The sequence below is a fragment of the Anthonomus grandis genome, chromosome 13 (assembly GCF_022605725.1).
Source record: "Anthonomus grandis grandis chromosome 13, icAntGran1.3, whole genome shotgun sequence".
Taxonomy (NCBI): Eukaryota; Metazoa; Arthropoda; class Insecta; order Coleoptera; family Curculionidae; genus Anthonomus; species Anthonomus grandis.
Window position 1 is genome coordinate 9,134,158 of NC_065558.1, and position 27,867 is coordinate 9,162,024.

General features: G+C 33.0%; 3 protein-coding genes across 3 annotated transcripts; 2 read left to right on the forward strand and 1 right to left on the reverse strand.

The window, feature by feature from the left end:
* Positions 1-294: 294 nt before the first annotated feature.
* Positions 295-1,009, forward strand: LOC126744282 (ER membrane protein complex subunit 5). Its single transcript, XM_050451657.1, has 3 exons — positions 295-482; positions 551-603; positions 666-1,009. The coding sequence occupies exons 1-3, from the start codon at positions 407-409 to the stop codon at positions 846-848; spliced, it is 312 nt and encodes a 103-aa protein (XP_050307614.1). The 5' UTR covers positions 295-406; the 3' UTR covers positions 849-1,009.
* Positions 1,010-5,956: 4,947 nt separating this feature from the next.
* On the reverse strand, positions 5,957-14,225 carry LOC126744279 (mitochondrial uncoupling protein Bmcp). Its single transcript, XM_050451655.1, has 5 exons — positions 13,970-14,225; positions 13,717-13,864; positions 13,381-13,657; positions 6,486-6,665; positions 5,957-6,403 (listed from the first exon to the last, which is right to left on the reverse strand). The coding sequence occupies exons 1-5, from the start codon at positions 14,046-14,048 to the stop codon at positions 6,194-6,196; spliced, it is 894 nt and encodes a 297-aa protein (XP_050307612.1). The 5' UTR covers positions 14,049-14,225; the 3' UTR covers positions 5,957-6,193.
* A 907-nt stretch (positions 14,226-15,132) lies between these two features.
* Positions 15,133-27,247, forward strand: LOC126744277 (ankyrin-3). Its single transcript, XM_050451651.1, has 8 exons — positions 15,133-15,722; positions 23,108-23,274; positions 23,328-23,440; positions 23,494-23,645; positions 23,697-23,934; positions 24,091-24,423; positions 26,221-26,324; positions 26,383-27,247. The coding sequence occupies exons 1-8, from the start codon at positions 15,546-15,548 to the stop codon at positions 27,139-27,141; spliced, it is 2,043 nt and encodes a 680-aa protein (XP_050307608.1). The 5' UTR covers positions 15,133-15,545; the 3' UTR covers positions 27,142-27,247.
* The last annotated feature ends 620 nt before the right edge of the window (positions 27,248-27,867 follow it).

Genomic DNA, 27,867 nt, shown 5'->3' on the forward strand with positions numbered 1-27,867 from the left:
CAAGCTGACTAGAGCAGCGTTGCCGATTTATTTGAATCGCTTTCCTTAGACAGTAGAATTAGTAATAATTTTTATATAATCCTCGGTTTGCCTCCACGAACTTTAATAAATAAACCTGGACTGCTAATGCATATGGCATCCATACCCAAAAATGACCACTGCCTGGTGGCCGCCATTTTTATAGTGATTGCGTCCTTTCGATGTTGGTCACTCTCTCGGTTTTCGCGAAATTATTCACATATTGGCAACAGCGGACAGCGGTAATCATGTAAAAACTGTCAAGTGAGTTGAACCCTAGAGGCCTCCACCAAATTTTTAGGTTATTTAGAGACAAAACACAAAATCAATGTAAATTTTTAATTACAACTGCTTGAATTTTTCTTTTCATCATTTAAACTAAACCAGGATGGCTGTTCTATATAAATTTATTTTAACACTAGGATTTCTATCTCTGTTCCATTCTGCATATTCAGCTGCTCAACGTAAGTTTATCATAAACTAATTTTGATTGATTTAGTTTTTAAAAATAAGCAAATAAATTCGCTTTTAGATCGCTCGTATTTAAGGCTGAACGAATTAGAATTTAGGGGCCTACCACTTGATGTAAGTAATATCTATATATAACGACAAAAATTACTTTTCTTATTTTCATAACTTGTTTGTAGATTAGCATTCAAGCCCTAATAAGCCTCTTTGTAATCATGTTCGGCGTCCTGAATGTAGCTGGAAACTTTAAAGAGATAAAAGCCTCTGCCGATTTAGATAATAAGTCATGGGAAACTTTTAGAAATGTAGCATCATTTTACACTTTTTGTCATAGAGGACGGTCAGTGATAAGTGATTCATAGTAAATATTTCAGGATTCTCTTAATAATCTAAGTATTCTTACCATTTTATGTTGATGTATGAAGATTGTATTTGCCTTATTGCTGTTTAGAAAGGAAATCTTGTTTAAATTACAATAATAGGAAATAAATTTTAAAATATAAATGTTTCACCTAGCTCAAAATATTGTGTCATTGAAGAGAAGTGTTACATTGCATTACCTAGCAGATATTATTACGCAACTGTGATAAAGCACTTGCAAATGTATTGTATGCAGATAATGCAACATTTGGAACCAGAATTAACTTAGATAGGATTGTTTAAATTGAATAAATTAGTGCCAAATGGAGATAGAATTGCAATAAGATTCATTGCACTTCAAGATTACAGGGCATCTAAATATGCAGGAGTAGGAGAATTATAAAAGGTATATGAGGACTTTATAAAAAAAAAATTAATTTTAAAAAACTTTCAAAATCTTATCTAATAGGACTTAATATACATTCAAGGAATGAAATAAATATTCCCAGTCGTTTACTGGACTCCAATAATATAAGTTTATATTTCAGTAAATATTTACAAAGCATTTCTGATGGTTCTTTGAAAATGTTTGTCAAAATAAGTTGAATAATACTATTCAAGTTAATTTTACATACAAATATATCCTAAAGGGTTCTATCAAATTAATGCTAAATGTTAAAGCTTTACAATCCTTTTATAGATTTTTACATTACTTGCATAATTAATTGTTGCATATCATATATCTTACTAGTAGTGTTTTGGAAGGATTTGAGAACTTTCTCAATACCCTAGCCTCTTTCCTTGACCTCACTAAGGCATTTGATGCATTCATGCCTATAATAATTCTATATTCATGCCTATATAATATAAAAAATAAATATAATCCTTCTATGAGTTCAAATAATTTACGGCAGTTTAACTTCAGAAAAGCAGACTTTCCACTCATGTATAATATGTTGCTTGATGGTTGTCCGTCTTGCAGTCTTCTGACGTTGACAGCGCTAGCAAGGAATGCAAGGAACTTTACAAAAGACTTGATTCAGCTTTTGCTGCTTCAGCGCCTTTAAAACAACGAAGACGACGGCGATTTCCAGTATGGTTTTCAAAACAAATTATTTCTACTATCTTTAAGAAGGAAAAAGCATATCGTGATTATAGATCCTCTCCAACTGAATTTAATTTTTCCAGATACAACAGGCTTCGACAGACAGTAAAATCTCAAGCCCGTGAGGCCTATAACTCATTTGTGACCCAAGCCGAGGAGAACATTGTCACTGATCCCTCATCGTTTTGGTCTTTTGTTAGAGCTAAGAAAGGTCACTCTTCACTTCCGTCTATCATGTGCGATGCCAATGGTAATTCTTTTCAAGGAAGAGAAAATATTGTGCCAGCATTTGCCAAACTTTTTCAGAATGCCTATAAAGATCCAATCAACCTCGCAGAAACCTATCCTCCTTCTAATTCCTCTGATCTCATTGACATTCTTCCATCAATTACCACTGAGGAAATTATTGCTGCTAGTCGGAGGCTAAAAAATAAGTTGACAGCCGGTCGAGATGGTGTTCCAAGTTTTGTGGCTAAAAACTGCATGTTTGTCCTTTGTCAGCCTTTACGTCATATTTTTAACCTTACTTTGAAAACTGGCAAATTTCCAGGCTTCTGGAAATTTGCTAAAGTAATACCAATTCACAAAAAAGACGATATAAACAGAATCAACAACTACCGACCTATCTCCATACTTTGCAGTTTTTCCAAAACTTTTGAAACTATTGTTTATAACAGAATTCTTCCCCAAGTTAAATCACTACTCTCTATAGATCAGCACGGTTTTATTCCTAAAGGGTCTTGCATCACTAATCTCTGTAATGTGACTCATTTTATTTCTTTAGCCCTCGATAGAAAAAGTCAGGTTGATGTGATGTATACTGATTTCAGCAAGGCTTTCGATCAGATAAACCATAGCATTCTGCTGGAAAAATTGAACAAGCAATTCAACTTCTCAAAAAGGCTAATTTCGTTGCTTTTGTCATACCTTATTGACCGTCTACAGTTTGTTGATGTGGAAGGTTGCAGATCTAATATCTTTGTTTTAACTTCTGGAGTCCCACAGGGATCCAATCTCGGCTTACTTCTTTTTATCTTTTATATTAATGATCTTATAGAATTGATTTCCTGCCTTAAACTAGCTTATGCTGATGATCTGAAAATATTCTGGTGTATCAATAGTATCTTGGACTGCTTGTTCTTACAGAGTAACTTGGACCTAATTAGGGGGTAGTGCAGTCGAAATCCGTTATGTCTTAATATCTCGAAATGCTGTGTGATCTCCTTTCACCGAACCAAGGATCCTGTTTTGTTTAATTACAATATAGACAATCAAATCCTCTGTAGAAGTACTTCTATTAAAGATCTAGGGGTTGTATTCGACGATAGGCTCACATTTGTGCCACATATTGAACAGACAGTGTTGCTCGTTGAAAACCTCCTCGTTGAAACTTCTGGGTTTTGTCATTCGAAATAGCCGACTCTTTAACAACTCAAACTCAATAAAACTATTGTACTTTTCCTTTGTTAGATCAAGACTGGAATACGGTTCCTTGGTGTGGTGTCCTTTCTATGAATGCCATGTTGGCTACATTGAGAGTGTTCAGAGAAGGGTTTTAAAGTTTCTTATGTTTCGTGAGGATGGAATATATCCTGTTAGGGGACATGATTATGATCTAATGTTAGGTAGATTTAATCTGCAATCTCTGGCCATGAGGAGAACAATTCATTTTGTAACATTCTTATGGAAGTTGGTCAATAATGAAATAAATTCTCTTCCTCTCTTGAACGATATTCTATTTCATGTACCACGATTTGCTTCTAGAGCAAATATTACTTTTGCTTTAGATCGCGCCAGAACTAACATTAGGTTTCAGGATCCCGTATATCAAATGTGCAGAATTTTTAATTCAGTATCATCAACCTGTGACATATTTGTATGCTCCATAAAGGATCTAGTTTGGTCTCTGACAAACCAACAGTTACCATAATTCCTTTTCTCTTCCTTTTTTCCCTTGTCCCATGAATCCCTTTCTTTGTTCATTCTAATGTTAATTTACATCTCCTTTAATTTTGATATATACATGATGTTACTATAGTAATTTAAGTTTTCCTTATTTTTCTTTCTTTTTGTTATTTAATTTATAGTAATTTAATACTTGTTTACACTTTCAAAACATTAATTGTAGATGTTCCTGTAACTGGGCTTTGCCTGTTGGAAAAAAACTGCTAAATAAATAAATAATTTTGATCCTGAAGCAGTTAGGTTGATTGAGTCGTACCTGTGAAACAGAGTTCAATATGTTTGCTTTAATCAGAATAAATCTGATATTATTGATTTGTTATTGGTCACAACTGTAAAACCCTTTTTTGAAATGACTGTATATGAAACATGTAAGACAACATCAACTTTCAGATAAAAACACGATGTTACAATGATTTTTGACAATAATAAATATTCTCTTAAATAAACTTTACTGGACTGATGATTTGTTTACCGATATCATTGATTATCACCAAGCTATACAATATCTACAAAACGTTCTTAATAATTTTAATTAATGATATATTTCTCAACCTCGATAAGTGTAAGTACATTTGTATAAGTGACAAAAGGAACAATCCAGTATTAAATACCTACAAAATTGACGTGAGATTGAATTTTGAGACATTGGATTCAAAATTATCATTTAGTCATCACATTGGATATTGCTGTATAATAAGGCATATGAAATGCTTGTCTTTTTGAAGAGACATACTCAAGGCTACAGGTCTCCATACTCGAATCAACACTTCTTAATATAAATAAATTCCTTATGTCCTCTAAGGTTAAATGGCCAAATTAAGTTATATAAGCAGATACCATTTTAGTATATTTTGGTCGTAATATTACAGACAGTGTGTAAATTAGGAATATCTAGTGATTTGGTTAAAGTACAAAATTACACTAAAATTATGTTATATGATGATAGGGAAGGAAAATGCATATTGTCATGAAACCTGCATATTAATAGTATTAGGACAAAAATATTACTCTTTGTAATACTAATATAAATACTGTAATATTACCCCTTAGGAATTCTTACTATTCTATATTATAAGGCCTACAAAATAAAGGCATAAAAAACATGTACTATTTACATTTCTACCCTACCCACAATTTATACAAGGGAGAACCTTGAAACTTAAGACAACATTAAGAAATTCAAATTACTTGTTTATATTATATTGTATATATATTATAAATAAAACCAAAGATTTCTGTATCAAATTTTTTAATGTGAATAGTATCCATTCTTACTCCACTAGGCAAAAGAATAAATTTCATAGGTCAAAGTAATATCGGATTAAACTCTGTTGATCATTATGGTGCTAAGTTATATGATGGCTTACCAGTAAATATAAGAAATGTCCGCCAACAGAGTTTTATTTAAAAAAAATTAAAGACACTTCAGTCACCTCTGTAAATTAATAACATTGTTATGTCATGGAATTACTTAGGTTAGTTACTTTTTTTCATCTTGACTACATAGGGATATTAAACTTGCTTTCTGTATTTAAAGTAAGCCGATTATTAGGAAATGATCATGACATGTATCTGCTTGAGATTAATAAAGCTATTTTAAAAGAAAACAATATTGTAATAATGTCGTTACTATAAAACTATTAAGTTAGACGATAATTAGAAAACTAACCCAGGGTTTGGTCTCTCTATCATGTGACACATATTGATAACATTGAGCATACTCAAAAGTCAAACTAAATTTCTACAATACATTGGTTTTAAACTCCCCATTCTTTAAAAAAATTAAATGTTACTCCGACATACTTCTTGTTTTCAAATTGGTTAATTCTCATACTAACTCCAGATCTTCTGCAAGTTTTAAAACTTTCATGCTCCTATCATCACCATACGTGAAAGTAATATATTTTATCCATACTCTCACCACACTTTGTATGGTCGTCAACATTCAATATTTTAATGTTATAATGCGCTACCTTAAGGTTGACTTATTAAATAAATAAATAACGAGTTATTTAGAGGTCACAAAAAAAAAGGCATAAATTTCATTGTTTGGACAGAACCACATTTATTTTTAAATTTCAATGTACAAGTCAGATGTAAAATTATATACATTTTCAAATTCTACTATTTGAAAAAAAATGTGTGCTCAAAAATGCCTAAAGTGTATAAGTCAATGCTCAAATGGTAAAATGCAACTCGTCGTCAATACGTACGTATATGGGTTCACACACTTTCAGAACAGGGAAAAATGTCAACAGTCCAAAAAAGTGTGAAATCTCAATAAAGGTGTTTTAGTTGTTCATATGTAATGAAGAAAATTATATTCCAAGGCCCCATGCGGAATAGTGTGGGAATAAAGCCTTTGTAAAATGCCCAAAAGCCTTCGTTTTTGAAGGTTTGCACAAAACAGTCTAAAGTTCCTGTGTAGAGGTGATACGGGACGGCTATTCCTGCTGTTTTCAGCTTCCTTTGATTCATAAGACGAGTCTAAAATTTGATTTTAGTTAACTGTAAGGTCGCATAGTGTTTTCTTGCAAATCAGCTATGTGCATATTTGCAAGGTCCTTACCCGAACGACGTCAACCGGTGTGGAAGCAATAGCACTTCCCAAACTGGCAAAAAGACTAGAAAGAAAATGATTTGAGGTAGTATCTCCTAAAACATTCATAAGATGACTCTTGCAAAAGTCATATACTGGCAATTCTACAGCAGCAATGACTGCTGCCCTTTGGGCAGTAGGACTAACTCCCTAAAAAATAATTTAACTTTTAATATGTTGCTAGTAGAATTTCCAAATTTAAAAAAATCTTGAGAATTTATAAGAAAAATAGAGAGTGTTTTACAATATTGTTTTCCTATACAACCCACCTAGTACAGGCTTATTTAATTTGCTGGTTATTTTTGCTAGAACAAATAGTTATAAAATTTGAGAATAAAAATTGAATTAAGATTTAAATATCTTGATTTTTAATTTTTCAATAATTCTCTGTTTATATGATTTTTTTATTTTACACATATAATATTCTAGTTAAATATTAATAAAATTGTTGTGTTTAGAAGACTTACATTTTCAAAATTTAGTGGTTCTATGAATTTTCCAAAAAATTAGTTTTCTTCCTTAAAGTTAAAAATAATAAAGTATGAATAAATTCTAACATTTAATATAGTTATTTTTTCTGCTTCCTGACTCACAGATATACAGTATTGGACAAAAATTAAGCGACGCTATAATATTCCTAAAAAACTTTGTGACTGTACCTCGTATAATTAGGAACAATTTTGTAGTATCAGTACATACCTTAGTTTGTTAATCGTATTTAAACATTCTTTGGCTCTTGTGATGAATAGCAAGAGATTAGTAAATTGTTGTATGTTTTTATGCATTTTTTCATGGACAAAAATAAAGCGACTTGATCGATATTGTTCATACCATTAGTAGATAAACATCGGTTTTGGTCGGTATCAAATCTATATTTTGTTTAAAAATGCCTCGTGGTAAAAGTTTTTTTATTGATCTTAAAGAAAGAATTATTGCATCGTATAAGATGGGAACACCACAATACGTAATAAAACAAGATCTAAGGGTTTCAAAATCTGTTGTGTCGGACAGTGTCAGGACCATTCAGAACTATCGAATTAGAGGAAAAGTAGTTAACCGAAAACAGACGGGTAGACCAAGAAAAACTTCAAAGAAACTGGATAGAAAAATTAAAAGGATCTCCCAGGCAAATTCTGGCTGAAGCTGGGGGGCTCTAATGTTTCCTCTCGAATGATACAGCGCAGACTAGTTGAAGCAGGCTTAAAAGCATGCAAACCTGCCAAAAAACCGCTTCTTAGTAAGAAGAATATTAAAGCACATCTTCTGTTTGCAGAACAACATGCTCACTGGACACCAGAGCAATGGAAAAAAGTGCTTTTTAGTGATGAGTCAAAGTTTAATTTGTATAAAAGTGATGGTGTTCAATATGTTCGTCGTATTGCAGGTAAAAGACTTGACCCAAGTCCCAAAGTATGTCCAAGGTACTGTAAAACATGGAGGAGGCTACGTGTTAGTGTGGGGTTGTTTCTCTGGCTATGAAATGGACCCAATTTACCAAATGGAGGGCATTATGGATAGGTTTAAGTATAAATATATCCTTGAAAATGTCATGCTACCTTATACGGAATGGAATATGCCACTACGTTTTGTTTTCCAACACGACAATGATCCAAGTTCCATTCAAATGATCCATTCTTAAATGGCCAGCCCAATCGCCCGATCTTAACCCGATCGAAAACCTGTGGGAAATTGTGGATAGGCAACTTAGAAGTAAAACCTATAAAAACAAAGAGTACATTTTTGAAGAAATTTTAAAAAAATATTGATCAAGATATAATTGATAATTTAATTTCTTCCATGCCTCAAAGGTGCCGCCAGGTAATCGCAAATAAAGGCTTGTGGACTAAATATTGAGGGCGCAATCTAATAATGTTTTCTTTTATTTTTATTGTAAGCGTCGCTTAATTTTTGTCGTATAGAAATATTTAACTTTTCTTTTTCTTTTTATGATCTTGTTTATCTTGTTTTTTAATAAAAGAAAAAAACTGTATCCTCGCTCTATTTTTGTCCGATACTGTATATACTGTAAATATTTATGTTGGTGCATATAAGAGATTGTATTATAGAGTCACTTTCCACTTCGCGAGTATATCTTGAGGAGCAACTTATAAAACAAATTTAAAAACTATCTTCTAAAAATATTTTTATAGAAAGAATAAACTCTATCCCACTATGTATAGAGAAGAGAAAACTGACATGACAATTAATCATTGCCGAAAGTATTTGGCATTTGCAATAATTAAATTATTTATCTCCTCAATTTTACAATTTACTTCTGACTGAAATGAGAAAAATAAATAATAAAAAACCAAACATAAAAATAAATCTAGGTTTAAGCTCAATGAGGAAATAAGAAGTAATTATAATAATTTGTAAAAATTGGTTTATTTTTGGATTTGGTTAGTTTTCAAATTTATTTTATTTGTATAAGAAATTATGTTTGTATTTATTGGGCAGGCATTAAGTTTACATTAAGTTAGTAAATATCTGCTTTCCCTTGGTTAGACTTAAATCCAAGAGACGAAAACCATGGATCACTGCGGGACTAAAAACATCTGCCCAAAATTTGCGATGCTTACCAAGACTTCGCAAATCTATTGACAATCAATTCATCAGGTCTTATTTTCAGGACTATCGGAAAATTTATAGGCATCTGATTAAAGTCAGAAAGGAACTGTACAATGAGCGCTTTGATTCGTCCGGTAAGAGACAGAAGGAAAGTTGGTTAATCATTAACGAATGTAGGGTCTTCTCGTCGGCGGTTGGTTGAATCGGACTTGGGGCCCGATGATTTCAATGACTATTTTTCTAATATTGCTGAGAAGTTACTGGAAGCAGTTCCCAGTGACGGCGATCCATTGCAGTATCTTAATCGGAATGCTATCAACCAATCATTCTTTTTCCAACCTGTAGATGCCACCGAGGTCCTAGAAACAATTCAGTGCTTGAAGAATCATAGGTTTTCGGGTTCCGATGGTATCTCTTCACGTCTGCTGTCACTTCTGCCTGCGAGCGCTTTAGCTGCTTTGGTATGGGCAATCATTCAATCATTTCTTCAGGGCGAGTTCCCATCCTGTTTAAAGGAAGCTATGATTATCCCTCTTCATAAGGGTGGTAGCTTAGACCGACCCTCTAACTTCCGCCCCATATCAATTTTGTCTACCCTCTCCAAGGTTCTTGAGCGGCTTGCAAAAAAGAGAATTGTCTCTTTTTTGACCAAAAACGATGTGCTATTCCCTAATCAGTATGGATTTCAGTCATCTAAGGGCACACAGGATGCCATTTTCAGATACTTTGGATTTCAGATACTATTTGTTGGGTCCTATTTTATTTTTATTATATGTTAATGACTTAAGCTCTCTATCACTGCATGGACTAGTGGTTCAGTTTGCCGATGATACTACAATTCTGTGGCATAACAAAGATCAAAAAGTAGTCAGATCTCTCATAGTAGAGGACCTTCACAAAATTAAAGAGTGATGCATCTGCAATAAGCTTGTATTCAATGTTGATAAGACTTTTGTTCTGGGCTTTAAGTGTAATGTAGAGGGTTTTTTGTTTGATGAGCAGAGTCCACTACATGGTAGGGATTATTGTCGATTTCTCGGCCTCTTCATTGATGAGAGTTTAAGGTTTGACAACCACGTTTTGGGCCTCGCTGCTAAACTTTCTTCTGGTTGTTTTGCAGTCAGGGTTGCCAGACATGAGTGAGTTGGGGGGGTTGTTTGCTCGTTCAGTTTATTTCGCCTTAATAGACTCTCATATCCGTTATGGGTTGCCATTTTGGGGTTTGTGCTCCAAGGGACTCCTTAACATAATTTTTACTATTCAGATAAAAGCATTAAGGTATCTGTGTGGTGTTGGTCTGAGAGTCTCTTGTAAACCTCTTTTTGTAGCTGAAAGAATTTTAACAGTTTTCTCACTCTTTATATTGGAAACTGCAACACTCATACATAAGTCCGTAAGTCCACCATCCTACACCAGTCATAATACTCGTCAAGTGGGCAACTTATCTCTTCCAATCCCCACCTCCTCACTTATGAGAAACTCTCTTATATTTATTAGTCGTAAAAATATTTAATCATGTTCCTTTTTCGATTAGGACTGTTACAGACCTTAAAAAGTATTTTAACGACTCATTTTAATTTAAAAATAATTAGGTGATAATTAAGAGAAATTAATAAGATTAAATAGGTGAATTGGTAGCTGATCCGGAAAGGATTGCGGAGGCTTTCTCTCAGCATTTTAAATTATACCCTAATCCCGGCAACAAGGTTCGTGGGCAGATAGTGGATGATGTGCTATGTCCGGACACTTTATACCTGTTTCCTACAAGTGAACAAAAAATCTTCAATATTATTATGCATTTACCCAATAAATATTCATCAGGACTGGACGAAGTGCCTGTTTTCTTACTAAAAAAAATTGCTAGCCTTATCAAAAAGCCATTAAATGTAATAGTAAACTGTTGTTTTGAAACAGGCATATTCCCTAACCAACTTAAAAAGGCAAAAATAGTACCAGTACTTAAAAAGGGTAGCCCTCAAGAAATAAAAAACTACAGACCGGTATCACTACTTCCGTCGGTGTCGAAGATCTTTGAGAGATCGATCTACAGTAGGCTTGTTGAGTTCTTAGAACAAAAAAGAGTTTTTTCTGCGAGTCAGCATGGTTTTAGGAAATCAAAATCTACAGAATTAGCAATCTTTAAAACAATAGAATTTATTGCAAATCAAATTGATAAAAACGAACAGGTAGCTGGCCTGTATTTCGATCTTTCAAGGGCCTTTGACACTATTGATAATGAAATTCTTTTCCTTACATTAGAAAAATATGACATTAGAGGTCAGGGTTTACAACTTTTAAAATCTTATTTAAATAACAGAGAGCAAATTGTTGGTGTCACAGATGGGGGGAAAACGACATACTGTCTTCCAGCAAAGCTAACACAGGGAGTATCCCGGGGTTCTATTTTGGGCCCTGTGTTATTCTTTTTGTATGTTAATAACCTAAATGCAAATATATTAGCTGATATAGTTAGTCAGTTCGCTGATGACTCATCAGTGCTGCAAAGCGGTTCCACCCAGAATGTGATCTCAATAAAATGCTCTCAAGCAGCTGAACAAATGAAAAAATGGTGTGAAGAAAAAAAACTTAAATTAAATACTAAAAAAAACTGGCCTGCTTACATTTTCTAAATTCAAAAAAGACACATCACTCTATGTAAAACTTAATGGAAGGTCTATAGAGTGTTTGAGCAGTATTAAATTCTTGGGTATACACTTGGATGGATGTCTTAGTTACGAAAAACACATAAATTACTTAACATCAAAACTGAGCAGCCTCTGTGGTCTTATTCGTAGACTCAGGGATCAACTATCAATAGAAACCATTAAGATTTTTTACTTTTCAAACATTCAGTCAGTGCTGAATTATGGCATCATGTTTTGGGGTAGTGGAAGGGATGCCCAAAATATTTTTAAGGCACAAAAACGAATAATTCGGTGCATATTTGGACTCAACCTTCTAGTTATTAATATATTATCTATGGGACTCACTCCCAAAACATCATGTGAGGAGTATTTTGATGGTTTCGGTGTACTTACTGCCCCATCACTATACTTCTTATCACTTGTCACATGTTTATTAAGCATCCTCAGTTGTTTCCAACAAATCAGGATGGGTACTCACGAGACATAACAAGAAACAGAGAAGCTCTTGGAATACCTGCACACGGGTCAGCTTTCTTTGAAAGAAGCCCAACTTACCGAGCAGTAAAGGCATACCACATGTTACCGGTGGGTCTGCGACAGATTCAGAGCCGTAACTTATTTAAACAGAGTGTTAAGCGATTTCTGATTGAAAAAAGATTCTACTCTTTTAAATTCAATATATAAAAATGTATTTTTATGAATTACAGATTTTTAAGTTTTTGTGTTTATATGGGGTATTTGTTGATAGGTCATAAGATTTTAATTCAAGTCAAAATTTGTTGATGTTGCTTTGTCTTTTTATTTGGATGGCAATAAAGGAATTTATTATTATTATTATTATTATATATCTGTTGATCAGATTTATTTTATTTTATTTTTTTTTTATTATTCTTGTTTTATGTAGATTCTCGCCTTTTCTTTTCTTCTTTTTTGGTTTTTTATTTGATTATATAAAATATGCTTCTATGTACAATCAAAATTGATTCTGTATTCTGTTTTTGTCCTGTATCCTGTATAACCAAATAAATACTTGTATTATAAATTCTAGGATTAGGAAGCTTTTAGCACAAGTTTGTAAACTTAGCAAATAAAGTATATTTTGACTTTGGCTACATGCTGCTTATAAGGCATTATGTCTTCGTTATTTAAAATTAATCTTAGGCTGTTCATAAAAATGTATTGTTAATTTCAATGTTTTATAATGTTGATTCATGATTATTAAAAACCAAATCTATCAAAGCCTATAAGAAACTTAATTATTAATTAATCCAACATATTATTATCACAACCTGTAAAACTAAAAATACTTAAATGAAACTTTTAGCCATAGAAGCTAAATAATTCATTAGAAAATTATATAAATACTTATCACAAAATAAATAAAATTTTTCCTCAACTATGATTGCTAATAAATTCTTAACATTTTTAAATACTTTGATAATTGTCCAAAATTATCATTTCAATATAAACAACAATGTTACATCATCTAATTAAATAAAGAGAAAAATAACAAAACTATTAAGTTCCTTAAGATTAGTTACTCCATTAAGATTACTTTCATAAAACCCCTGTATTCCCAAATTTGAGAAAAACAAAATATGTAAAACTTTCGCACACCTAAATGATTTTAACAAAAAATAACATAATCTTACCCTCCATAGCCCAGAGATTCCTTCGTGAGTATAAACATCCTTAAAACAATCTACAAGACCAACTCCCGCAGTGCCCTGCACTTGCATCCGCACTTTAAGTACATCGGTTGGGTTCGCTATGGCACTAGAGAAAGCACCAGCTATCACAGCACAGACTATGTTTACACTGACACTCTCCTCACCCTTATTGTGCTCTAAAATAATACTTTTCAATGAGTAGTAGGTACCAAACTTGATGGTTCCATAAGTTGCCTGACGTAATACTGCTGGCCATATACTAAATAAAAATTGAGTAGTTAGTTGCACTATAATTGTTAGGATTACTGAGGCTATTACCCTGAGTAAAGTGAAGCAAATCCCTCTTGTTTGCAGATTTTAAAAAAGCAATCTACCATTCCCTTATACTTTAATTGGGCATGGTTTTTATCTAACTTTTGGCCCTGGATTTGTAATCGTGTTTTAGTGACATCAATTGGAAAAGTACCTAAAAAAATATTAGGATATTATTTTTGTCTATCTATGGAAACTTTTAAAGATAACTAGAGTAATAACTGATAACTGTAGTGGTAATAACTGGCTAAGACTTTACCAAACTCTGCTACGCAGCTTGCCAGACCTCCATATACGAATGGTCGCCAATCTCTATCTCCCATTCCACTTTTGACCATTTGATTAAAGAGTTAATTTATTTTTCCAATTATTAATTAATAAACTAATTTTCTGCACTTTTCCTAAAAGGAATGAGGTTATTGCAACTTTTCTTATCTCCCACTTCCACTACCGCCACAATCAAAGGAAAGAGATGGCGTATGGAGAATGGTGAGAGGGGGTTGACTGAGTGAGTGAGAGGCAAACAGATTGCAGACATCGTCCAACATAAATAATAAAAATGCATTAAAATGTCAACTTGGGTGTTATTATGTGGCGCCCTCATGACTTCTCGTCATCTTTTAGAACTACCAAGAGATGTTGAATTTAACACAGTGTAGCCAGATTTACATATTTATTTCATCTATTAGTGTTAAAAAGTAAAATTTACTCTTGCATAAGTAAAAAAATAAATAAAATACAAGTTTTTTCCAGAAGTTTTTTTTAAAATAATTTATTGATCAGAGTATCACATAGTTTTTAAAAATAAAAATTAAAACCGTTTAATCAGTGGTTTACAGTAACATTATTCAATGAACGGTAATATTTTAATATATTCATTATATATTCTTTTACTAGATAGATTTTTACTCAATCTCCTCAACCTAAGTAATTTATCAGTAAATTATTTAGGTGGGCAATAAAAAACAGCTGGTTAACGTCAACGCTAAAACCTTTTCTTAAAACCGTTGTGTAAACACAGGCCAAAGCGCTTTTTCTCTAATTCGCATTAATGTCACGTGTAAACTTAATATATGAAACAAAATTTACCCTGAACATATTGATTAAGCCTTTGAATGTATAAATTAAGTTTGCTGTTAAATTTAGAAATCCTGATATTTGTTTGATTAGACATTTTAAAGGTCTAATTTAATACCCAAAATGATTTCTAATTTTAATTTTACGAAAATTTTACAAAAAAAGGGAAATTTCTTACCAACTGGCAACGTCGTTGCTCTTTATTAACTGGTTAAGCTTAATAATGCGATCCGATAGATGGCAGCACACAACCCAATTCACCACAAATTGTCATTCCTAGAAAAATCTTTATTTATTTAGGGCATTTTCGTAGTTACGCATACGCTGACGCAAAACGTCTGTCAATGTGACAATCGATAAGCGCGCGCGGGGCACAGAGGGGGTCAGTGTTTGCGTATTTTGTGTTCCTCAGAATAATAATAATATGTAATGATTTTTTTTTTTAAATTTTTCACTAGACCGAACGTAAAAATTCCGAACGTTTTAATGGCTTACGTTCGTTTCGGCTTGAATTAGGGTCAAGTTCTGCCGTAATTACGGTGCGGTGACGTTTGTTTTTATCTTGCAAAACTCCTATGGTAAATAATTAATGATTTTTTCACCCAAGTTTTATTTATAGTCCTACTATCCTTTAAATAAACAATCATCTGGAAAAATGTGAGCTAGTATGCCTGAGAAACAAATCGAGCAATAATTATTCCATGATCTGTGACAAAAAATTCTCCCTCAAAATGACTCTAATAAGGCTTTAGTGAAATATGGGTGGCTCAGTGAGTCAAGTTTTTCAGTCCGGAAGTGCCCTATTGACCAACGGACATGGCCATAAAGTTTCTGAGTCAACCAGACAGAAAGTGCAAGATATTTTTGTTGCATTAACTGCAAATCCTAAAATAGGGGTTCAAAGGCTAGAGGGCCTACTTTATGCAATACCTAAGGTAGGTTTATGTAATATTTAATTGAGTTATATTAATATTAAACTATGGTTAATGGTATTAATAGTTTCTATATTTATTTATTTACCAAATATTGCCTAACATAAAATTCCTAATAATGAGATAAATAAAATAAATAAACATTTATTATGCAACAACAAAATATTACATAAAAGGTAACATTCACATAATGTGTCCTTCCATGCTACCTAAAAAATTCAGTATTAGTGGGTGCTACTTTATACTAAACTTGTTTCTTAAAATTACTTAATATTACAATAAAGGTATATGTGAATCTAACAGAAAAGCCTTGTATTTCTTGAAAGTGAAAAGTGAGCAAGATCTTATTAAGTTATACTTCAGAGTTTAGCAAAAATACACTCCTGTAGGCAAACAAGTTTTTAAAACCTTCAGTTCTATGCACTGGTATTTGAAATCTTATAATCTTTCTTGGGCGGTCACTATGTAAATCTTGTCTTGCTGTGAAATAATCTGAAAGATATTTAGGGTACCTCAACTTGTAAATTTTATAAACAAACTGACCAAAATGTAAAGCTGCTCTCCTTTCAAATTTTAGTAGGTATTTTATTGTCAACATATGTTGGTGTTATGTGATCAAATTTTTGTATGTTGAAAACAAATCTCATAGAGGTGTTTTGAGCTAACTGAATTTTGTTCTTCATTTCAAGAGTGAGGTAATTGTAAAAAACAACATTGCAGTAATCTAGCTGTGACCAAACAAGAGGCTCCACAAGCATTAATTTGATATTTTTGGGCAAATAATATTTAAATTGATACAAACATTTAAGTAAAGCGTACATGCATGATAATTTTTTATTGACATGTACCTGAAAGTTTAGGACCTCATCAAAAATGACACCAAGATTTTTTGCTGATGCTGAACAAGGAACAACACTGTTATTTATATGCAAAGTAGTGAAATTAGATTAATGAAATTGTTTTTTTAATGTATTAGAAATGAGAACCTATGATTATGGAAGTATGTGTTCTTGTTAGCATTCAAAATCATCCCATGCTGTCTTGACCATTTAAATATTGAGTTTAAGTCCTCTTTAATTTCCTGCATACATTGACATGCATTATAAGAAGGAAATCTAGATAGTAGCTGTGTGTCATCTGCATAAAGATTTACAGAACAAAACCAAATTTTCTCTGGAAGATCGCTAGTGTAGATGCTAAATAATAAAGACCCTGGGGCACTTCATCTAGCTCCACAATCTGTGTCCTCAGTTGAAGATAACTTTGGAACCATTTGCAAACACTTACTGAAAAAACCAAAGAAACTTATTTTAGCCAACAGCATCTCATGATTTATGAGGTCAAAGGCCTTACTGAAATCTAACAGTACCATACAAAAAACACAAGAGGAGTCCATATTGGTTGATATCTCAGAAGCTACTTTTGTCAGGGCTGTAGCTGTTCTATGATTTTTCCAAAAACCAGACTGTACTGAGGCTATAATTTCATGCATATTTACAAATTCAAGCAACATATCCAACACTATTAATTAAAAAAACTACCAAACATTTTGGCAAAGATGGGTAAAAGAGAAATTGGTCTTAGCTCTAAAAAAAACTTATTTGGTCAATACCCATACTTTTTGATTTTATTCTTTTAAATGACATGCATATATCATATTCTGAGATGTCTTTAAAAACAAGTTCAGCATTATTAAGCTTTTCCAGCCTTGTATCCTGATAGAAATTCAGTAGTAAATTATCTATGTGTGGTCAACCGGTATACATCTGCAAAAGCGACATTTATTTAGAGTAGGTTATTTCACTGTTTTTATTATCCATTATATTCCAATCTTTTAACTTATGCCAAATTTTTTTTGTATCACTATCATTTAAAAATGCTTGCTACAAAATAGATTCATAATCTATATGCTGTACATCTAGCTCAATCTGTCTCTTATCGAAGTTTTTTAAATCCCTATGGATTATAACCTTATTACTTATTTTAGGAACATAAGACATAAGACAACTTATGAGTTATGCTTGATCAAGAAGTAATACAAAAGAGGTAAACTTAAAAAAAAAACTGAAAAACTATATACTATAGGTGGCTTCAGTTAACAACTATAAGAACTTAACAGTTTGTAAAAATTAAAATTATTCAAAAACAGCTGAAATCCCAAGCTCACAACTCCAGAAAATTAAGGGGGCTTTAAAATTATTAATGAGAGTTATACATTCGGTATTCCTCAAATTAAGAGGTAAATGATTAAAAAGGTTTCTGTGACCATATACAAATGAGGCCCTTACCAAGATAAAAAAAAGCTTTATTATCATAAGATATGGATCTTCTTGACAAAGCTAATATAAATTATCCTAGTTCAAAAGCTTAATTTTACAGAAATAGAACTACTTACTATAAAACTGTAAAAATAGACTTAACAGACATACATACATCAGATATAAATAAAAGATATAAAATAACTAGACAAGAAACAAAGCATAAAATTAAAATATAATGGGTTAAAATATAATATAAAAAACATAAATATAAGTATATAAACAGTGCACATAACATATCAGACAATTGCAAATATAACTTACAAAATATTTAAAAACTTTATTACCAGCTAGCAATCTCGCTAGAACATTTTGAGGGAAGGAATGGCGGACAGATTATTTGGTAGATTATTAAGATTAGATTAAGCCTTTTGTCATTGACGACTAGCGTCTAGAAATTAATAGGGTGAATACAAAGAAACACTAGTAATATGGATGCAAAATTTGGAAAATTAGTACACTACAAAAAAAGTTATTAAAAAAAATATTTTTTTTAACACCCTGTATTTTCCTTAATTTTGAGTTTTCGAAAAAAGTGCATGGAACTTTGTTGCGTTAATTTTTCATGTAGAATTGCCCACTGAAATCCTGACTTGACTGTCAATATATCATTGTAATACGACATGAAAATACCTCATTTGCGGAATAATCAAATACTACAACATAATAGTAAGCGTAATTGCCAAAATTAACAAATTTACAAAATCTTTAACCATTAATATAATTAAATATAATATCAACCTAATAATATCAATAATAACAATCTAATATCAACCTTAAGACACTCTCCACCTGCAAATTGTTGATTTCTAGAAATATGGCGAAGTGTTGCAAATGTGAAAAAGCATTTACAGATAAATGCAAGTTTGTCGACTGTAGGCAACAATTTCATTATGAATGTTCAGATCTGACTAGTTCGGAGATCAAAGTCATAGAATTGATGTTGATAAACATAGTTTAAAATATTTTTGTACTCTCTGCCTTGAGGGTTTAAAGCTCATCCCAGTTCTTCAGAGGCATATTGAATCTTTGGAGGGAAAACTTAGCTCATTAGAAGCCAACATGACCACCCAATTTAGTGAGGTTATTGATAAAGTGAGTGATCTGCACAATAACCAACAGCAAGTCAATATAATATACCACCTAGTACTTCTCAATCCCAGGTCAACGACAGCAATGATTTAATGCAAGAGGTCGCGGATCGACAGAGAAGAATGAATAATATCATGCTGTTTAATATGGAAATCTTACCACACACTTCAGAAATTACCCAAATATCTAATCTTCTAAACTCAGTTACTGGCAAGCAAGTGCATGTCTCAGAAGTGATTAAGTTGGGCAGACCAAATAGTAAAGGTCGTAAATGTCTCAAGATAGCTCTATCAAACAATTCTGATGTAACCAATGTACTAAAGCACCGGAGGAGGTTTAGCTCTGCTAGGATGGTTTATGTTGAGGCTGACCTCACTCCTAGTCAGAGGAGTGATCTGCGAAAGGTCAAGGACGTACTTGAGCATCGGCGATCCAATGGAGAAACAAATCTGTACATCAAGTTTGACAATGGCAGGCCTGTCATCGCCACAAAAAACTAAATCCTTCCAGCACTTCACACCACCTACGTCTTTGTTATCAAAATGTATGTGGCCTCCGCACCAAGACTGATAAGCTTTATACAGGGATCTCCGTGTGCGACTTTGACATCATTGCCTTCACCGAAACGTGGCCTCAACCAGATATTCTCGACTCTGAATTGTGTCCAGAAACATTTAGAGTGCTCAGATCTGACAGACAGCTGGATAGAGTGGCCGCTACTCGTGGTGGTGGCTGCTTGGTCGCAGCTTCTCACAACATCCACCTAGAGAGGGTTAACTTGGAAGACATCCTTAACTCCACACCACTTATAGATATTTTAGGTTGTAAGCTCACTTATGGTTATTTTGTATTTTATTTATTTGTAATCTATGTCCCTCCTTGCACAACCAAGAGAGACTTTGGGACCTTGTGTGAAACAATTATGTCACTGGATCTGGTCCACACAAAACGCGTTATGATTGTTGGAGATTTTAATGTTCCGTCTTATCAGACAACCGAAGCTAGCAGTATCAAGTGCAAGCTCTTGACCATTCTATGCGAGATCCTTGGTCTTAAGCAGTTTAACAATATTCCAAATGTTAATAATAGGCTTCTTGACTTGGTTTTTTCAAATTTCGACGTCAGTGTCATCAAAAGTATATCACCGCTTATTCACGAAGATTTGCATCCTGCTTTGGCAATTTCTTTTAAATCGGCTTTTCCTCATAAATATAATCCTTCTATAAGTTCAAATAATCTACAGCAGTTTAACTTCAGAAAAGCAGACTTTCCACTCATGTATAATTTGTTGCTTGATGCAGACTGGTTGTCCGTCTTGCAGTCTTCTGACGTTAACAGCGCTTGCAAGGAACTTTACAAAAGACTTGATTCAGCTTTTGCTGCTTCAGCACCTTTAAAACAACGAAGACGACGGCGATTTCCAGTATGGTTTTCAAAACAAATTATTTCTAATATCTTTAAGAAGGAAAAAGCATATCGTGATTATAGATCCTCTCCAACTGAATTTAATCTTTCCAGATACAACAAGCTTCGTCAGACAGTGAAATCTCAAGTCCGTGAGGCCTATAACTCATTTGTGACCCAAGCCGAGGAGAACATTGTCACTGATCCCTCATCGTTTTGGTCTTTCGTTAGAGCTAAGAAAGGTCACTCTTCACTTCCGTCTATCATGTGCGATGCCAATGGTAATTCTTTTCAAGGAACAGAAAATATTGTGCCAGCTTTTGCCAAACTTTTTCAGAATGCCTATAAAGATCCAATCAACCTCGCAGAAACCTATCCTCCTTCTAATTCCTCAGACCTCATTGACATTCTTCCATCAATTACCACTGAGGAAATTATTGCTGCTAGTCGGAGGCTAAAAAACAAGTTGACAGCCGGTCCAGATGGTGTTCCAAGTTTTGTGGCTAAAGACTCCTTTGTCAGCCTTTATGTCATATTTTTAACCTTATTTTGAAAACTGGCAAATTTCCAGGCGTCTGGAAATGTGCTAAAGTAATACCAATTCACAAAAAAGACGATATAAACAGAATCGACAACTACCGACCTATTTCCATACTTTGCAATTTTTCCAAAACTTTTGAAACTATTGTTTATAACAGAATTCTTCCCCAAGTTTAATCACCACTCTCTATAGATCAGCACGGTTTTATTCCTAAAAGGTCGTGCATCACTAACCTCTGTAATATGACTCATGAAAATATTCTGGTGTATCAATAGTATCATGGACTGCTTGTTCTTACAGAGTAACCTAGACCTAATTAGGGGGTGGTGCAGTCGAAATCAGTTATGTCTTAATATCTCGAAATGCTATGTGATCTCCTTTCACCGAACCAACGATCCTGTTTTGTTTAATTACAATATAGACAATCAAATCCTCTGTAGAAGTACTTCTATTAAAGATCTAGGGGTTGTATTCGACGATAGGCTCACATTTGTGCCACATATTGAACAGACAGTGACCTCCTCTTTGAAACTTCTGGGTTTTGTCATTCGAAATAGCCGACTCTTTAACAACTCAAACTCAATAAAACTATTGTACTTTTCCTTTGTTAGATCAAGACTGGAATACGGTTCCTTGGTGTGGTGTCCTTTCTATGAATGCCATGTTGGCTACATCGAGAGTGTTCAGAGAAGGGTTTTAATTTTAAAGTTTCTTATGTTTCGTGAGGATGGAATATATCCTGTTAGGGGACATAATCATGATCTGATGTTAGGTAGATTTAATCTGCAATCTCTGGCCATGAGGAGAACAATTCATTTTGTAACATTCTTATGGAAGTTGGTCAATAATCAAATAAATTCTCCTCCTCTCTTGAAGGATATTCTATTTCATGTACCACGATTTGCTTCTAGAGCAAATATCACTTTTGCTTTAGATCGCGCCAGAACTAACATTAGGTTTCAGGATCCCGTATATGAAATGTGCAGAATTTTTAATTCAGTATCATCAACCTGTGACATATTTGTATGCTCCATAAAGGATCTACTTTTTTCCCTTTTCCCATGAATCCCTTTCTTTGTTCATTTTAATGTTAATTTACATCTTCTTTAATTTTGATATATACATGATGTTACTATAGTAATTTAAGTTTTCCTTATTTTTCTTTCTTTTTGTTATTTAATTTATAGTAATTTAATACTTGTTTACACTTTCAAAACATTAATTGTAGATTTTCCTGTAACTGGGCTTTGCCTGTTGGAAATAAACTGCTAAATAAATAAATAAATAAATAAATTTCTGGAAATGAGATAGTATTTAGTGTCGAAGACACATAAAAAAAAACTACACAAGTTACAGTAGAGTACAGGGCTTTAGTATATGAGTATTGAGTGGAAAAATCTGTTTTGCAAATCCTGTAAAATTATGTCTGGGTGTATTTTATCTAAATAATATTGTTGATGACATTACTTGTTAATTATAGTTTTTAGTTGTTTTTTACAGGTTAATTGTATTTTATTTGCTAACCAATTTAGTTTCTGATACACACACTGTACACAATTATTTAAATTACTTTGAGAGTAGTCAAATCTGTTGTCTTGCATCTTATACCCATTTTATTTTTCTAGAGACTAGTTATGCAAAATATATGTATATTGTGAAATCAGTTAGATAAATCTATTTTCCAACATCAAGTTCTGGATATCTTTACAGACATAAAATAAATACACATGTATGGAAACTTATTCAGATCTTATGTAACTTTGATTTCTATATTGGAAGATTGAACTTTTAGTAAAAATGTAAATAAAATAGGGTTTCTGTAGGATTTGTTATAATTTTACAAAAAAGTGTTCTAGATGTGCACTCAAATGTCTCTTTTACCTATAAACAAAGTTTTTATAGTCACACATCTTTTTGAGCATGAACCACTAATTACAGTCCCATCTCATTTTTAGCCTGTCTGTCTAGGCTCATTAAAAAGATTATTTTGGTTTGGGCGTACAAGAAACATTATGCACTATTTCACTTTTTAGAATGAGAACATATTAGCAATTCATGATGAGACTGGCTACAACCTTTTACAAAAATGTGTAGGAGCAAATAATGTTGAATTAGTTAGATGGCTTCTAGCCAGGCATACTGCCGCAGATGTAAATCGATTCCCCTGCAGCTTACCACTTCACATTGCTTGCCTCAAAGGGTAAGACTCTTCATAGTTTTTTCCCTTTCATTACTAATCATTACAAATTTTAGACATGAAGAATGTGTAGAGGTATTACTAAAACATGGAGCTAAAATTGACTTGGAGGCTAGGATGTGTTGGCCAGGCCCTCATAGTGGTAATTGCGAGGAGATAGGGAAATATTGTATGTATCACTAAAAAAATTACTTCAGTTGCTATTGTTATACGTGATTGTAGGTTCTACAATACAGCAAGATGAAACTTGTATAGAGAGAGAAACCAGGGACAATAAACCGCCAAACAAACTACAATCTGCAATTTATTATGCTTTAGATGGGGACCAGGTCAATACTTTGGTAATGTTGGCTCAAAGAACAGAAGATCCATGGGTAAAATTTTTGTAATTCCTATTGAGTAGTAATAATAAAACTTGCTTTCAGAATGGTATATTTCGTGCAAGAAAACCCTTGCTTCATGCGGCATGTGAAAGAAAAGCATGGAATTGTACAGAGTATTTAGTTCAAGAAAGAAGCGAAGAAATTCATATTCTAAAAGACGAGTACTACCCTATTCATTATGCTGCTTCCAATGACCTCAAGTTCTTGGAACTACTAATAGCTGCTGGTGCAGACACCACTGTCCGAACTTGTACGCAACAAATGTCTTTATTGCATGTTGGTAAGTTACATTACAATTGATATTATTGTTTTTTTTTATTGAAAGAAGTGTAGAAGCTCTGACAATATTAGGTGTAGATTTGTTTAGTAAAGCATGGAAATGGTTTTCATGAAATAATACTAAAAGAAACACAATACAACAATTCTCGTTTTATAGTTCTTTTAGTTGCACATAAACCAGCAGAGGACACCATAGCAACAATTAGACTTCTCCTGGATTATGGCTGTAAAGAACTGATTAATGCTCCGGACAGTTTAGGAAACACACCTCTCCACGCGGTGGTGGTGCGTTACGCCTTAGAAGAAGCTCAATATGGTTACGATAAATGGAACAAATGGGATGTTTTACATTTAGTGCGTTACCTCATTCAAGCCGGTGCCAAACAGTCGATCAATCATAGCGGAAATTCGGCGGTCGCGTGCGTTTTGAGACACGTCAGGGATTGGGATGTTTGTTATGAGTTGCTTAATATGTTGCTACATGAAGGAGGTATGTACACCGATTTCTTGGGCGATATTTTATTTGCTAATTTTAAACAAATTTGTATTAAAATTAGTGCTGCTGTGTTCTTCTGATTGATTTGCCTAAATTTTTTTGACGATCTTAGTTCTTTAATCCAGAATCCAATAAAAATTCGACATTTTTGGTTTTATTTTTTAGGCTAGGAAAATCACATTTTCCAGGTCAATATAATTTATCTAGATTTGCAAGTATCGACATAAAGAGCAACTTAAATTTTACTATACCGGGTGACACAGACAAAAGGGAACACGTAATAAGTTTTTTACTTTTCAGGATAAACAATTGAAATTTGGTATAGCAATACAATGGTTATAAGAGCATCTTTTGACATATTCTATTATTTTCCATCACTTCCGGTTTAACAGGAAGTGACACTAACTTTCTTATTTTAAATAGGACACTTGGTATATTTTTACGTATTTCGATAAAAAATATTATTCTAAAAACAATAATACTGTATTTTCCACTTCTTGTTTTATACTTATAGAAAAAATCACTTTTTTAAATTTTAAAATAGGGTGTCATGAATGCGTTGAAAGTTTTAATTTTTAATAATAAGTAATCACGAAAAATAGTTTTCGTTACATTTTGTGACTTAAATCTCTCACACGCCTATTGAAAATGTCTAAACTGCAAATTTTGGCAATTACTTAATTTTTTTAAATAGCACAATATTGGGAACAATCACTTTTAAAATGCGGTTTCTTTTCTCCATAATTTGATCTGATTATTTTTTAAATCGGTTGATAAATAAGCCCATAAGAAGAAAATAACTAATTTACAAAAATGAACGAACAGGAAGCATTGTATATAAGTAATAAATTAACATGGAACAAGCATAAACAAAAAATAAGTGACAAAATTTTCCCCACACTTAGAACAATTAAAATATGCTTTCATTTACTAAATAACAAGACAAGAACATACATACTCTCTTGATTACTGGACTTAAAACTAAAATACTAAATATAAAACAAATCAGCGAAAGTAAACAAATAAACAAGTCAAAACTAGTACAAATTAAAGACTGTCATAAATATTCCACGAGAAATAAAAACATGTTAAGCAATGCCTTGGTGAGAACAAAAAAATTCCAGAACTCTCCACTTTATAGCAGTATACAAGCATATAATTTAGTACCTACCTGAAAAGGTTACAAATATTGGAAATTATGTAATAAAAGAAAATGTGTAAAAAACTTGAACAAATGTTTATGTTTCTTAAAGTGACTTGATATAGTATGTAATCAAAAAGCCATAATCTCATAAAATTAATATTATGACTCTAAAACTAAGTACCTTAAGTTTAAAATTAAAATTGTTATTGTAAAATTTAAGTAATGTTACAGGCCCTAGTGCCCGTTTTTTGTAAACTATTTAAGGGTCATTAATAAAGTTATTTGAAAAAAAAATCTATATTTGCTTGTCAGATAAAATTTTGATATATTGCTGAGGGTTAGGTTCTACTATATTTTTTCACTTTTGACTATTATATACTTCATAAAATAAGGTTCTAGATCAAAATTATCAATTTTTAATTTTCTGAAGAAAATTTTCCGTACAAATATCCTCATAATTCTCAGCTTTTAAGGACAACATACCTTATGCACATTTTTACTAACAGTAATTTTTCTCTATCAGCAATCACTTCTGCTATAGGTCTTCCTATAGATAGGAAGTCCCTTAGCTTAGTATAAAACCCTGCACTTTACTGCTTATTCCGCTTGTTTAAACCTTTGAACGTTAATAAATTTTATTCTTACAGGAAATCCCAACGAAGTGGGTCGCGACGGTTCAGTTCCCTTAATGGTCTGCCTCGTCCCATTAATAAACAAAGACCCTTTACATCACTTCACTCACAATATGAAGGTTATAAAAAAAAAACACTCTTGCAAAACACCCTTAAAATTTATATTTCCTTTTTTAGGTTTGCTATTTGAATTGTATTAGAATTCTTCTGGAAAAAGGTGCCAACCCAAATTGTAGCTACCGTGCCAACCTGACGCCCCTTCACGTATTAGTATTCGCCGTATCCGAAAATATTACGTTAATTTGTGACGGGCAAAAGCAAACGAACTTCGACTTCATAAAAAACCTGCTGGTTTTGCTTTTAACGCATAATTTAGACCCGAACGTCAAAGTGAGCACTAGAACCCAAAATATCCTTCAGTCCTGTATGGATATGATCCAAAACGTCAGGGACTGCAAGGATATTCACTACATTTACGATTTAACATTGACGTTAATCCAGTACGGTGCCAATCCGGATTTATTGCTTAGCATGTCGGAAGCGATGAACCATTCCCTACACTCTCAAAGCATATGGAAAACTAAGAATTACATCATGTACTACTACGTAATGCTAATATCACGAAAAGAAAACCTCATTATAGACCCCACGATGACTTTCTCGAAAATCATTATGTTGTTCTACCTGGTAATGCAACACAAACCTTTATTTGACTGTTTGAAGATCTTGCATACTCAACAGTTAAGTTTGGTACCGGGAAAAATGACCGAACCGCTCACATATATCATTCGAGACTTGTACAGTAGACCCAGAACCTTGAAGCAAATATGTCGGGTCAAAATTCATAATTGCATTAACAGAAGACCGGGGTTGAACATTAATAAGTTGAATTTGCCCCACCAGTTGAGGGACTACCTTTTGAATTTTGAGCCGTAAGGGGGAGGAGGCGCGGGCAGTGTCGTTAAAGTGTTAATGTTGTTGTTATATGAATTTTTATACTTGTGATATTTGAATAAAACGTATTATGCTAGGAACGAAAAAATGTGGTTTTGGAATAAGATTTTTCGGTTTTAAGGAAGGTAAGTATTGAATTTTCCAGTGGCAGGAAAAAAATTTGGCAAACAATAGATGGTTTTTTTAAAAGCGTGGACTCACCACCAGCAGCTTTCGAATCGCGAGTTATACAGGGTGGATCTTTGGGAACTGTATCGATGAACTATAATAGGAAGTTGAAATACACAAATAAAATATATTCATGGATTTCGCATTTCTGCTACATATACCGGAAGTAGAGGTCAACTTCGCTTATTTTAATGATAAATCCTATACAGGGTGTTATTTAGGTACGCGGCCTAACTCCAAGAGCTGATTCTATGAATAAGTTCAAGATGAAGTTCACATAAACATAGGTCTATTTTAGTAGCTTCATTTTCAAGATACAGGGTGTCAAATTTTTTTTAAAAATAGGTTTTTCCTAAATATCTTGATAAGCTTTCAGTCGATTTTGTTCAAATTTAACAGTGATATTAAGGGCAGTAAGAGGCTAATTAAGCCACAATTAGTGGCGTCCCGGAAGATACCCTAACCAATATTTTTGACAAAAAAAATGTGCGCCGCAGACTTTTTTTCAATGTTTTTATTTGTTTCGAATTAAGCCGCTAA

Coding starts and splice junctions, on each gene's coding strand:
- LOC126744282 (XM_050451657.1), top strand. CDS start 407: ATGGCTGTTCTATATAAATTTATTTTAACACTAGGATTTCTATCTCTG. Junction 483..550: donor TGCATATTCAGCTGCTCAAC/GTAAGTTTATCA, acceptor ATTCGCTTTTAG/ATCGCTCGTATTTAAGGCTG. Junction 604..665: donor TTAGGGGCCTACCACTTGAT/GTAAGTAATATC, acceptor ACTTGTTTGTAG/ATTAGCATTCAAGCCCTAAT.
- LOC126744279 (XM_050451655.1), bottom strand. CDS start 14,048: ATGGTCAAAAGTGGAATGGGAGATAGAGATTGGCGACCATTCGTATAT. Junction 13,865..13,969: donor AAGCTGCGTAGCAGAGTTTG/GTAAAGTCTTAG, acceptor ATATTTTTTTAG/GTACTTTTCCAATTGATGTC. Junction 6,404..6,485: donor CACCGGTTGACGTCGTTCGG/GTAAGGACCTTG, acceptor ATCAAATTTTAG/ACTCGTCTTATGAATCAAAG.
- LOC126744277 (XM_050451651.1), top strand. CDS start 15,546: ATGGGTGGCTCAGTGAGTCAAGTTTTTCAGTCCGGAAGTGCCCTATTG. Junction 23,935..24,090: donor AATGTCTTTATTGCATGTTG/GTAAGTTACATT, acceptor CTCGTTTTATAG/TTCTTTTAGTTGCACATAAA. Junction 26,325..26,382: donor ACTTCACTCACAATATGAAG/GTTATAAAAAAA, acceptor TTCCTTTTTTAG/GTTTGCTATTTGAATTGTAT.